This window comes from Zosterops lateralis (assembly GCF_965231275.1).
Source record: "Zosterops lateralis genome assembly, chromosome: 7".
In the NCBI taxonomy this organism is placed as follows: Eukaryota; Metazoa; Chordata; class Aves; order Passeriformes; family Zosteropidae; genus Zosterops; species Zosterops lateralis.
In genome coordinates, this window is record NC_139767.1 from 7,249,434 (window position 1) to 7,263,567 (window position 14,134).

General features: G+C 37.9%; 1 protein-coding gene across 5 annotated transcripts in view; it reads left to right on the forward strand.

Annotated features, from left to right (window-relative positions):
- The window catches only part of GULP1 (GULP PTB domain containing engulfment adaptor 1), a 167,556-nt gene that overhangs the window by 85,047 nt on the left and 68,375 nt on the right, over window positions 1–14,134 (forward strand). For all 5 annotated transcript variants that reach the window (XM_083865456.1, XM_083865455.1, XM_083865459.1 and 2 more), the window contains one exon: window positions 4,202–4,290. In XM_083865456.1, coding sequence (XP_083721582.1) covers window positions 4,263–4,290 — 28 coding nt within the window. In that variant the 5' untranslated portion in view covers window positions 4,202–4,262. The remainder of the gene's footprint in view (window positions 1–4,201; window positions 4,291–14,134) is intronic.

Genomic DNA, 14,134 nt, shown 5'->3' on the forward strand with positions numbered 1-14,134 from the left:
AGTCTGAATCTTGATGTCTTCTGAAGCTCAATTTGCCTTTTTAAGGAAAACTGGACATGTGTACAAGGGAAGGGACAGATTGGACTTGTATTTTTATTACAGGGAGTGGATGGCTGCAAGTTGGACTTTTTAGGGAGTTTTTGTTGTAATTATTTGTGGAATGAAAAAGAGGTATAAAATCCAAGATTCAGACCAGGTACTTGTTACAGCCCATGCCATTCAAAGGCCCTGACTCAGGTGAGAAACCCCAAATAAGTCCTCAGGAATATTCCTAAGAGGAAATAAGAGACAAAGGAGATGAGTTACATTCTCGGCTTGTTTCTTTCCTTTCCTAAGTGTGTTCTCTTGGCTTGTCTGAGACAGCTCTATATTTAGAAACCCCATCAAACCCCGGTGTTGTGGAGGAGCCCGCGGGCGTGCAAAGGCGCCTGTGTGGAAGTGTGGTGTTGTTTGAGGCAGGCAGGGCTGTGGCCGCCTGTGCTGGCAGCTGGAAGGCTGCCACTCCACTCTTCACTGCCTTTGCTGCATCAGGCAGAGGAGACAGCCACCAACATGACTGTCAGTGTTAAAAAGTAATTACTCAGTAATGTCAGCTTCAAATTGTGCCACCCTTGCAGTCCCCAGTCCAAATACTGGCTGACACCACAGCCAGCAAGGCCATTTGTTTCATTGCACCCCTTGGCATTCTGCAGTTCCCTCCTTGCTGTGATAAGAGCCCACCATGCAAACCAAGGGGTTAATGACAGTGAAGGCAAAAGGAGATGGCATTTGCTTTCTCTATGACTGCTTAAAGTTTGATATGACATCTTAAATACCTGCCCCAGGACATATGCCCATGTCAATGTTCAGACTGTGGCTGTCATGTCTCCGACTCAAGGTGTTTGTCTGTCATTGAAATATTTTAGTGGAATAAAAATATTTTCTAAGCCTTTTCTCTTCTTTCTTTTTTGTTTCTTTTAGTTCTGTCCTGAAGGAAATAACTCGCTATTACTCAGATTTTCCCTAGTTTGTACCTGTGAGAACTCTTCACATTTTTTCAGCTGTCCATTTTGTGAAATCCTGTGCAGGCTTTTTATTTCCCAGTAGGGTTTGGTTTCTGGACAAAGCTGAAGAAAACTTTTTGGAGTAAGGTGGAGAAACATTTTTTAACTAGGTGTGTCTTCCTGAGTGATGAGTAATGGAATGGTTAGGTCCACATCCCTATTCCCTAATGCCTTTGATTGTTACAACTGCTTTACCCTTGACAGTCAAGTGGTTTATAGGGAGGACTCTCCCCTTGTGCACAGGGCTCCCTGTGCAACAGTGGGATTCTTTGACTTGCCTTCTTTTGGCTCTTTACATTTTTTTAACAGACTGGTCTATTCCAGTGGTTTTGTGTGCTGAGATTTGTCAGAATCTCAATTGTTTTCTGCCAAAAAACCCTGTCTACCTTCCATTACCAGAGAAGAGCTTGCTTGCTCCTAAGAGTTTTATTCTTTGTCATTGGAATATTGTGAACAAAGATATTGCAGGATATGTCTAAACATAACTTTGCTTTTCTGATTTGAAACTTACCAGAGCTGTGTACGACAGTGTGATAACCACCCTTGTGCCCCAAGCCCCACTGAGGAGGTTGAAATGAACCTTGTGGTGTTTGGCTTGGCCTTTTGTAAATAGCAAAATTTTATGGAGCATTTAATCATCTGCTTTTCCACCGTCTGACAGGTTGATGATGTTGTTCCTATCAGAGTTTGAGGGAATTGTAAATGTGGTTACATGTAGCTAATTCTGTTTCCCTCTTTAATAGTGTTTTCTGTGTGAAGTGGAAGTACACTGATTAAGTGTTTTGATATTGTTGGTTGCCTAAACCACATCTGTGTTTTGTTCTACTGATGTTCTCTTGGAACTGAAATTATGAGCATAGTTTTGGCAATACTGCTCATTTTTAGCCAAGTAGTCAATAAAATTTGGCTTTTATTAGTATAGGTTACTTTCATGGTAAGATATCCTTGCTGATGAGGAAGAGACATACACTTAGTTACACTGTGTTTTCAACAAAATACTTGAATGGTGATCTCTAGAAATGTGGCCAGCCAGCTGCCCTGTGATGTGCCTGCAGAGTTTCTATTTAGAAGATGCTCTGTGCAGTAACCATCTCAAATATGTTCCTTAACAGTCTCTTGGATGAGGACAGGAATACACAAAAAAAGCCATTCCAAAAAAGGGCATGTTATGATCCCATCATGGAGGAGAACTAAAGTGTTTGGTCTAGTGCTGAGCAGGACAACTGCCAGAGGTATCTTAGAGGGAAAAGGAAGTTTTTAACTCAAAACTGGCTGTGATAAGCCATGAGGGTGAACACCCTGAACAGAGTTGTGCTGCTGTTTATATATCCTAAGCATATCTAATAGGGCTCCTGTGTTAAACCTGCAAGCTAAACACACTTGTAGTTGCTTAAAAGCTGAAATTCTAATGTTTTTCCTTATTACTTTATTTCAGCTGAGTTGATTGTCCTCACTTATTCTGGTGAAAGCCCCGCACTGTGCCTGCCCTTCCAGGAGAGCTATTTGTGCATTCTCAGCTTCTGGGGGGACACTGATGAGTGTTGGAATTCCCCCAGTAAAGCCATTGCCCTTTCAAGGGATGCTGCTAAAACCATTCCTAGGGCTTGAGAGCCCCCATGAGTGTTCTTTGGTTTCACTGCCCCCTGTGTGTGCACAGCTTTCCATGTGGTGCTGACAACAGTGAGGGCAGGGGGTGGCTGTGGGGCTGGGAGAGGCACCAAGTGTCTGGGCTTGGCATGGAAATCGTGCCATGGAGACTGCATGGATAACTCCTGCCTGGGCTTATTGTGTTGTGCCCTCCCTTCTTAAATGCACTGTAAAATCTGTAAAACAGTGATCTGGTACATGTGCTTTAAGGAGCAAATGGTTGGGTTTATGTCCAGCTTTATGAGTTTAAGTAAATAGAGATGGTTCCTTTATTCTCACAGCGCAATGTGGAGAGGTGATCCTGCTGCATCAGCGATTAGTGAAAAATAAAATTGAGGTTTTGTTGAAGTTCTTTGGGGTGTTTGTTGGTTTCTTTTTCCTAGCTGTAATCTCCATGTGTTCCAATCTGAAAAATATCAAATATTTACATGGAAGCTTGGATAAAATTGCTTTAATTGGTATTGAACTTACTTGAAAAGGAGGGGCAAGCACCACAGGAAGCATTCATGAGCTGCCTAAAGTATCTTAAATGAATTTGTCATCTTCATGCTGACATTTGAAATACTAGCCTAAGTTTTGTTTTTATTCAAAGTAGAAGTGCTGTTCTAGTTGATTAAAAAAATCATCTGATAGCAGAGTATTTTTGATTTTACATTTTACCGTCCCTTCCTTTTTTTCTTTTCCTTTAACTGGACTTCTTGGAGAGCAGAGAAAGGGCACTGGTGCAACTTTTGCTTGGAAGAGCAGAATGAAAAGTAGTAATGGGAATTACGTGTGTTTGTAAAAGTAAAAGCTCTGTAGTGCAGAATGGGATGGTGTTGAATAGCTTTGGATGTAGGGGATTTTGTTGGTTTTTTATGTTGGCAAGTAATAACATTAAAAAATAGTATTGTGAATCAAAAATCAAATAAGAATTCAAGAGTAGATCCATGTTTTTAAGGGAAGAAAATACAGAAATTACTGTACAATCTGAGGAAAATGGAGCAAGGATGTAGTAGCACTGATAGAAGGCAATTTTATCAGTATTAAGTCCCTGAGTGAAAAAGAGTCTATATATTGTGGGGTTTTTTTTCCCCCAGTGTCAAGCCCATGTGAAGATGAAAGCCTTGCTGGAAATAATCTGACAGCCTAAATGACACAGAACCGGGCAGTGCAAATGTGAACTGAGTGTTTTTATGGAGTCTTGTAGTCAGCATGCATTTTAAAGCTTTCTTTCCAGCCTATTTGTGTGTGGTATTTGTCTTCATGTATATGTATAATGCCACCTGCTCTGTGCCTCTGAAACCTTCAGGAGAGCAGCTTAAAAGAACCTTAGAATGTCTTTCTGTATGAAGCACCACTGGGTGTTTTGGACATAGATCTTCTCAATGCTGAAATTTCTTCCTCAGCAAAGCACATCCCTGCTTTCTCAGAATTCTTAAGATCATTTGCAGTGTCTTTAATATGAAGATAAATAGAAGTTCAACTATAATAATGGAATTTTCTGTTTTCTTATGTGTGTTGTTTTGCAGGTTAAAGTGGGTAGGAAAAAGCCCAACCCAGAAGCATCATTGTCTGGGTAGATTTTTCAACATGAATCGTGCTTTTAGCAGGAAGAAAGGTAAGAAATTTAGCTTATATTTCATGGAGACATAAATTCCCCATAAAAATCGTTTAGAATATTATTAATTATATAAGGAAAAAGTTAATCATTGCACTGAATTATCTAGATAAAAGTGAGCAGCCTTCCAGAAGATGTACAGAGCAAAGCATTCTTGATTAGTAGTTACAGAGCTGTCTGCATTCTAAGGCTGAAGTTGAATTTTGTGTATTTTTTTATTGCAGCATGTGTGCACACACATATAAATACATAAACATAAAATACACATTCTGTTTTCTATTTTTTGCCTGCACACACCAAAGGAGGTGCTGGAGGGTGTTAGAACTTCTAAGAGTCAGTGACTTTTCTTTGTATGTATTCATTGGATTCTTATTCATGGAGAAGCTATGTTTTCAAACTGTGTTTAATATACTTGAAATATCTCATGCAGCAGGATATTTTTAGCTGTAAGAAGCTATCCTAGATTTGTAGCAATCTGAAATGGCATGCTTTCCAAAAGGATATCAAAGCAGTAAATATTCAGAGTTATAGATGTTGCTTCTCTGGCTTTCTTAGTCTCTTTTCATGGACTGTTTATGATTAAACATAAGTCTTTAGAAGGAGCATCAGGGATACAGCTTTTTTTACTGACAGCTTTGTTGCTGTTTCCCCTGTTTGTTTTTAGAGTAGAAAATACTCAGTAGATTTCATTTCTTTTCCATGTTTTCTTCTAAAGGTCCTTTAAGTGTGGCACACACTGAGATGAAGCCCTTGCATGAATAAGTAGGTGTAACCTCAGTTGGAATGAGTGTAAATATTTTGTTTAAATAACAAACATTCCTGCTTTGGTATCAATATCAAAGCTGGAAACAAAAGGAATCTGAGTACTTAGGCCAACATGAAATGACAGCATCACTGAATCCTTGTGTGTCCAGAGCATTTGTTTGTTAAAGCCAGATGAATCAAGGTAAGAGAAGCAGTCCAGAATATCAGCACAAGATCACTAAAAGAAGATGTACTTCCAAAGGCTGCAAAATAGGATCAAAGATCTTTTAATACCCTGACAGCAGGAGGAAATAAGTTTAAACCCATAGGATGTGCTCTTCTTAAGCACTGATGTATTTCCTTTTGTAGGTAATTGTAACATCACTATCAGCAGATCTGTGCCTTCCAGGAGCTTGATAGTGTTGCCAGGCTTCTTCCAGATCGTTTGAGAAACCATTTCATCATTCTTTAATTGTGGATTGATTTATCACAACTGAGAAAGAAACTTAGGGATTGTAGATGGTTTTGTCTAGGAGACCATGTAATTATTTTCCTCTTTTTTTCCCTAATGACTTCTGATAATGTTTGAAGCTCAGCCTGCCATATTTCAGAAACAGACTGGTTGTGTTTTAATAGATATTTTCTCAGAGTTTTGACTTGGACCCAGAACGCTGAAATGCTCTGTTGTTGCTATTTCATATTACCCTTGGCAGTTTCTGCATCTTGCCTGTATCATCAGGTTGTGAAGTTGGTACTCAGTTTCCTGGGATCATTTGAGGGGGGGGGGGGGGCGGGGGTCTCAACTTTTTGGTTTTCATTTCTTCATAAGAAAATTCTTGAGTAATTTCTTACTAAGTCCTTACCTAAATTTCTGGAATTTCGTTGTATTCAAAGACATTTGCTTTGTTTTACAGTTAATTTTGTGTGCAGTTTTCTTTATCCCACCAAGAAAAATGTATCATATAAAAGCTGTCAGGCACAATGAAATGTAATTAGTGTGGATTCCTAGTAATGATTCAGAACCTGAGGAGAGAGAGGAATTCAATGCTGTCATCCATTTATTTTCCTCATAGTAACACTTGTGACATTCCTATTCTCATATCCTAGAAAAAAAACAAGTCTCAGTTAAGCATTTGTCAAGAATAAGTGAAAATTACATATTTTTAACGCAAATTGCAGTTCAGAAGAACTCAGTTTTATCAGTGTTCATGCATAATAACAGTATTTAAAAACAGTTTCAATTGCTGAACTTCCTTTATAGTATTTGATTTCCCCCCCAGATCTCATAGATACAATTATTTCTATTTCTTGATGGATTATTTGGGTGTTTCCTCTGTCCACAAGAGTGTGGATAGTTTGAGGCATTAACTGTGTGGCTGCTGTGACTTCCCAAGCAGCTCTTGCTAAACCCAAACCAGTTTCCAGCTGGCTGTGTTGGTGGGGTTTGTGTGCATCACAAGTTTGAACCTCTCTGTTACCTTGAAGCTACAAAAACAAAGCCTTAAATCCGTAAGATTGTGAGGGGAGTTCAAATACATGTAGGTGATAGTTTGATAATAGCGAGAGATTCTATCTGAATTGGGCAGATCTACAGGATAAATGTTCCCTGGTGTTCACTGTGATGATCAGTCCTTTAACAGGACACACACAGAGAAGGCAGTTGCCCGTGCCATAGCTCCCATCTTTCTAACTGGGCACTAGAATGGCTGGGACTGTGCTGTTCCTGATGATGAGCCCTGTTCTCATGCCATCACCTGATTCAAGCAACAAAATTTTTCTTCTAAACGTTCAGGAAATTATTTAATTTGCAGACATTGGCAGACAAAGAAAGAAGACACTAAAAGCAAGCTTTCTTTACTTTTTCCCCCCCTTTTTTTTCTTCTTTTGGAGGCTGGATAGCAACCTGTGCTTTCACAAAAGAATTGTCATGGATTATGAGTTGCTAAGACAAAAAATGAGCTCTTTATAAAATTGATCTTGATCCTTTACAGGCAAAAATTTCCTATAGATAAGATGCGTGGCATGAGTGCCTCTGGAGGGAATCTGTTATGGGAGCAGCAGCTTTGTCATAAATCAGAGCAGTGCTCTTGAGAGCACACATCTCCACTTTCAACATTACCAGTACTTCATTTTAAGACAGAATTTTTGCTACAGGTATCATCCTATCTGCAGCCAGTACTCAGTGTAAGTTTATTTTTGAGGGTGATGGTTTGGACATGAAATACCCACTTCAGCTGACAAGGTATGCTGAGTGCTCTGGCCTTAAAAAACTGGTACAGCCATTGCCTGTCTCACTGCCCCAGATTTAGTAACAAACCAGAACTGGTGAGTTTTCTTGTATTTCAGTTGGAATTATTTTACTTGTCTAAAGGTCATTTTGGTTGAAACCTTAATTGATATGCTTAAATCTTAAATTGAAAAAAAAAATCAAGCTGTTCATTTTTCACTCTAATAGTGACAATGAAAATTATAAGAAAATGTGAAGTTTAAACAAATTCAGCTTGTTTCAGAAAGTACTTACACAGGTAAAGATAAATAAGTGGAATCTTTCAGCAGTCCGGGTTGTGATATCTGGTCTCTTCTGTTACCCATGAGCTTGTATAACAGGGAAACAAACTGTAGGCACTAATATTGACAAAAAGGTTCATTTTAGGTTTAAAGCTGATATCAGCACTTGCTGTTTTAAGTTGCTTGTTGAAATATGGAAAAAAAAAAAAACATTCAAAGCAACATAGCCTCTCTTGACTCCAGTAGAGTTTGATTGGACTAACAACTCGGTGTGTCATGGAGAAAATTCTCAGTTGCAGAAACACTGTATGACTCTACAAACTGTACAGAAGCAAGTATTCTCTTTTCTGTTCAATGATCAATGAATGCAGTAAATTACAGTGAAGAGATAATTATATTTCCTTTAAGGATCTCTTTCCTTCTCCCACCAAAACAAGTTGATGAGCAAAATATGTGTTCTTGTTGTTTTATTGTTAGGACAAAACTTGTGAAAACATTTGTCTATCTATCACCCTGTTGGAAGCTTCCTTTTGTATGTGATCCAGTTTGGGGAGAAGGGGTTTTGAAGAGTCCTCTTTTCTTTTAATTTTAAATTTTTCCTTTGAATCACATGTGGTAGCATGCTCACTTTGAAATGTTGTGGTGCAAAAAGTCTGTAGTGCAGATGGAAGTATGTTCAATTTGAAATATGTTTGTATCTTGATAAATTCAATCACTCTTTTAAGTAGCTTAGGGATATTAATGTAATTCTCCTGTGAGAGATCTCTCTCTAAATGCTATATTGTTATGTAAATTTTCCTTATTCTTAGTATATTTGTATCTAAACTGAATTACTTACTTGTTCTTAATTTAGACTGGATTTTGTGATGTGATTTATATGCATAAACAAAACAGAGAATATTAACTATGGGGGTTTTGTTTTGCTTATTTTTTTAGTGAATGGAGTTGCCTTGCATAAATGAATTTGGCACATTTTACTCATCCTGCATCCTTCTGTTAAAAGATGCTAGTGTAACTGGTGGACGTAAATAGGCAAAAAATAACTAGTATTTCCAGGATTTGCCTCATCAGAAACGTGAGAGAAAACTACTGCTCCTTCCAGACATGGAAATATTTCCTGAATAAGGAATGACTGTAATCCAAACCCTCTGTGAGCAAAAGATTGAAGCCATTTGAGTGACAACAAAACAGTGCTAAAAATGTAGATATATCTGTCTACTGAATTACAATGGCTGAAATGGCTGATATTGTGCAGGATGTAACAGTTAAATTTAGTGGTTTCTTTATTGTGCCTCAATGGTCCTCCTTCATCCCATAAAGAATGTCAGCCTTCATTTTCTTATGACATCAAGTTCAATGTATGCAGGAATCTAAATTTGCTGGGTTTTTTTTTTCCCTGTATGATAGCAGTTAATTAGTGGATAATTGCTGCCAATTACCAGCTCCTGAGATGTAGATGGTCTTTACAATGCTAAATAGAATATATTGGAGTATTGACCTGTTTTAAATCATAAGTTTCAGCAATAACATTTCTGTGCAATGGCTTTTTATGAGTCTTGTTTATGAAAGTGTAGACAGATGCATTTAATGGGCAGGGGCTAACATATAAAAAACTGCAATTAAAGGTTATGGGATGCTCTTTTATGTGAATGGACTGGCTATAATATCATCTTTATTTTTATTATAAACATATGCTGCATTCCAGAGATGAAAGATATTTTGGTTTATGTTTTATCTCTTAATGAGGAGACAATAGGTGAAGGCCCAAAAGAGTAATGGGGATAAATGTAATCCTAAAGTAAATACTTTCCTTCTGTCAATTCTGTTTCATATCAGTGGTTTAAACAAATGGCCTATTGTTTGCTGGACTTCCACACTAAGAGTAATGATAAAAAGCATAAAGAGGATATACTCAGAGTTTGAAAGGAACGTAAGCAGCCACAGGCTTTCCTACTGTGGTCTTCAGATTCTTGTGGTTGCACTTTGTTCTTTCATGGAAGCATTCACCTTACAGGGAATAGAGGAAAAAATACCCTAAAACCAACAACCCAACAAATCAAACCTAGGTTTAAATTTCCACTTCTGTCCCTACTGCAAAAAAAGCTGCTGCTTGATACTTCTAGGATTTTCTTAAATATTTTTTTTTTTTTTTCAGAAGTGAAGGGTGGGAGGAGAAGAGCGTGCTTTTTTGCTATAACAAATATTTCTGTATTCAGCTGGTCTTGACACAAAAATCATTTAATGGTTTTGTAACACCTTCACAAGGAAGTAATATGTATTCCAATTACTGTTGCTTGTCTTTCTAAATGTGGGATCATGTGAAAAACCAATATTCAGTGGCCAAGTCCTTTTTTTGTATTGATTCCTGACTGTTTTTTGAACTTTTGTTTGCCCTATTGTTCTCCTTAGGCTGTGGCAACACCCATTCAGGGAGACCTGCAGGGTTTCCACCTCCATTTGAATCAAAGACCCAGTGGTCTTCTCTTAGTGGGACGGGGATGTGCACAGCCTGATACACTTCGTGTGTGTTTGTAAATATTTGTATGCAACTGGACACATATTTAAGGTAGTATATTCACATTCTGAAAGCAGAAGGGGCAGCTCTAATTGTTTAGGGAAAAAGAAAGGTTACAGTATGTCTTCAGAGGAGGCATACAGATGAGGAGTTTGCTTTGGAAACCTTCTCTGAAGGATTCTTGTCTCTGTGCAGCTGAGCCTTATTTTTCGTTTCTTTCTGGTCCCATAAGAATAGGAGGATAATTTCCTGTTGCTTATTTTATCTGCATTATCTTCAAAAAGGTATTGCAGAACTGATCTTATCTCTTGCCTGCTGTCAGGAATATTCTAGGCAGGTTAACAGCGATATTTACAACAGTAACTATTTGTTACTTCTCCAAAACCTCAGGAGCTCCTTTCCAAAAGATGTGTGCTGCTGAGCCATAGGCGCAAATACTGGCTTTGCAATGGGAACAGCATGGAAGGAGTCTGAAGCTTTTTGGCTTCTACCCTATTAAAATTTACACAGCCACAGCCTTAATACTTGAGCTACACAGGTACACTGTGAGATAACTGGATGAGTATGTAGTTAAAGGCAAAATATCTTATCCTGTGTGAAATAAATTAGAGGCGTAACAACCAGACCTTGATAGGAATCATGACTACTTGATTTCATAAGAATATGTTATAAGGCTGCTGGAAAATTGCAAAGGACATCCAAAATAGATCACTCAGGAAAACAGTTTTGTGAAATCAAATCTTTCTGGCACATAAAAGGATGTACCTTAGGTACATAAGCAAGAGGAAGCTGTTGATATGCATTTTTTAGTAGCTCTCATTGGTTGCTCAAACTCCTTCCTTCTCCTTCCACTCTGAATTTTAAAGAAAGCTCCACTTAAACTTTTATACCACATTATTTCAGTGTTCTGGAATCAGAAAATTAAAGTTCTATTTTAATTGTATATTGAGATTGTCGTTTATGCTCCTTTTCGTTTGTTTTTACATAAAATTCTTTAACAGCAAGAAATTCTTCTGACGCTTGCTTTCTAAACATTTTTTACTAGTTTAAGTGATACTCCTCCAAATTTATTTTTAGTAATGCTGGAATAGTTCACTGAACTCTTTCCACAGCAAGACTACAAAAGTGAAATATCGAGTTGGAGGTTTGATCTCTACATATATCATAGTGAAAACTTGCAAAAATGTGATCACTTAAATTATGTTATGACTGTAATCTCTTTTTTAACTGCAAATAAAAGCCTTTATAAAAGACAGTGGAGCTCTTGTAACTGGAAGACGTATGAGATATGGGCTGAATAGTTCAGATTATTTTTTTCTTGTTTTTTTTTTCCCCTTTGGTTTAGGAATGTGAACTTTTAACAAGTTATTAGCATCAACAAATTAAAAGTGCAAAAGCTAAGATTTGCTCATCACTGATCAGTTGCACTAACACTTTCATCCTATTTCCCTTTATTGTCAAAACTTACATATTAGCATCCACATCTCAAAACCATATAAAATGTGTAGGCTATGCAGCACATGTTACTGTTGAAGGAAATGCAAATACTAGGCTTATTTTCATTTAGTAACTATGCCAACCCAGCATTCTGTGACACCATTTTGCAATTATAGCAATCAGCTGTTTAAAACCATTTGCAAGGTCCTAAATATTAAGGGAGAGGGACACAGGCAAAGCATTCTGCCAAGCTCACTGTGTTCTAGGAGATACAGTTCTTTTCTTGGCAAAGAATAAATGTGCATCCAAAGCATATCTTATGTTTGGGGGGAAAAAAGAAGAAAAAATTAACAAAAGTAACTATTTTTGAGCTATGTGTATTGATGGGCATTTTTCTCTCTATGTTTCTAGGGAAGGCTCTGACTCACAGTCATAGTATCCTGTTAATAACGTTAATAAATTACTGCTATCAGACACCCAGACTTTACTCAGTCTTTGCTCTAGAAGGTGGGCTGGAGCAAATGCTGCAGCTGAACAAGGCAATAACATGGGTAGATTTGTTTGTTAGTAATATTTTAGTATTTCATTCCGATGAAAACTCTGCTGCCAAGCATCAAGTCTCAGGCCTCAGCCTATCTGTTCATGTGTTACCTGCAGTGGAGACAGAACACAGATTCTAGACCAGCATAAGGGAGGGAGGCTTTGTGAGCACCTGCCTGTTTCTACTGCAGTCAGAATAAAGGAAATTATTTAACAGTGTGGCAGCTCTTTTATGTCCTGTTGTGAAAGTTTACCTTCTTTACAGAAAAATAGATAATCTAGGAATAATGAAAGAGAGACTACCTATGTACATACATTGAAGCAAGTAAGCTGCTTGTTCCTGAGGCAGTAATACCTAGCTGTATTACAGATCTCCTAGGATATCTTCTTCAGGAGACTCTTATTAGGCTGCTTGTCACAAAAAATAATTTCTCATACCAATTTTTGTAAAACAGGAAGCAAAGAGAGTTCCAAGGTTTCTTCTGTTAGCAATAAAAGCACCCATTGATGTGAAAATATATTGATCAAGTAAAGAATAAAGGCTTTAGTTTCTACCTTTTAGAAATTGCTATTAAAAAAAAGAAAAAAATAAAATCAGGGTCTTTCTCTGTTTATCATATTAAAAGAATGGCCACTAGATCTAATATACTTTGATAAACACTTTGGAAATGTTAATTAATTAATGTTACTTAATGTTAATGAATTAATAACAGTGGGGCTTAGGGAGGCAGTTAACTAAAGCTGCATTGTGAGTATGCCATTCTACAACCTCTTTGGGCAGTAATATGCAGGGAAATTAATCTCAAAGGGAGAACAATTTCTTGGCACTGCTAGCACTTTCCTTTTGGGTAGCTAAATGGACAGCTGTGCTGTTATCTAACCTCATGTCATCCTCCCCTGGGTGCAGCACAGTTGTTCAGGGTCCTTGATCAAGTCCCTGAGTCAATTGCCATCGATGTGTGATTTGTCAGCACACGTTTGTCCCTCTGTCCTGGCTCTGCCATGGCTCACACACAGGATGCAGCAGGGGATGTGAAATGTAGGTTGGAAAGCAACCTCCCCTTTTTAATGCTAAGGGGTTAGAAGGGAGAGAAGACTCCATTCTGAGCAGCATTAATCCTCTGACCATGGGAGTGCCCAGCTCCCACCTCCACCCTTGCAATTCAATCTGTCAGACCCTTGAATCTCCCAGTGTAATTGGATGCAGTTTTCCCTTAGCAGACTGATGTGTGTTGGCAGGGAACAAAACCTGATAAGTTCTCACCCAAAGTCAAGTTCTCTTAAAAACTGGCTAGGCTGCTGTGCTGTGCCACACACTGAGCACATCCTGCACATGCTGAGGTGTTGTGGAGGGGCTCCACACAGGATTGCCAATCCTGCTTATTCAGGGCTGTGATTTACCCCGTACCCTTGAAATCAGAATACTGACCCTTTTTTCACACCTCTTGTTCCAGGCAATCCCAGTGAGTGTGGCAAAACCAGCACATACTCAGACTTCCTTGAATTTCTTGTACCTTAGTTAAGTTTAGGTTTTATTGGACTCTGAATGGCTCAAAATCATAATGCTCGAAACCTCATCACTCTCAAAAAACAACTGAACACTCTTTAAAACTTTAATGTAAACTCTAAGGCAACCTGGATTAAGAACTTCAGACAAGATCTGAAATAAGTGTGGTTTTCACCCAGTGTAACAGCATGAGTCCTTTCACTTTCTGTTACTGTTAACATTAGATACAGGTTGTCAGGTTTGGTTTTATCTGAGCTTTCAGTCCTTTTTTTAGGACCTACTGTTTTATTTAGCTGGAGTCTGGAACTCTTTTCTGTGTAACTAATAAAATAATAATATGAACTCTGGTTTTCATTGTAGAGTTTCATATTTTGCTTGTTGCTTCAGAATAAATAATTAAGTTTCAAGCTGTGAAAACTCTTTAAAAATTAAATTAGGTGAGGGATCATGCAAACTACAAGCCATATCTACATCAGATATTTGACCAATGCTTTTTTTATAGGTTTTCTTTTTTCATGTTTTTCTGGTTTATTGCATGCAAAATGTCTGAAATTTGGTCTTTCTCAACTGCTGTGAAATCAAACTTATTCTAA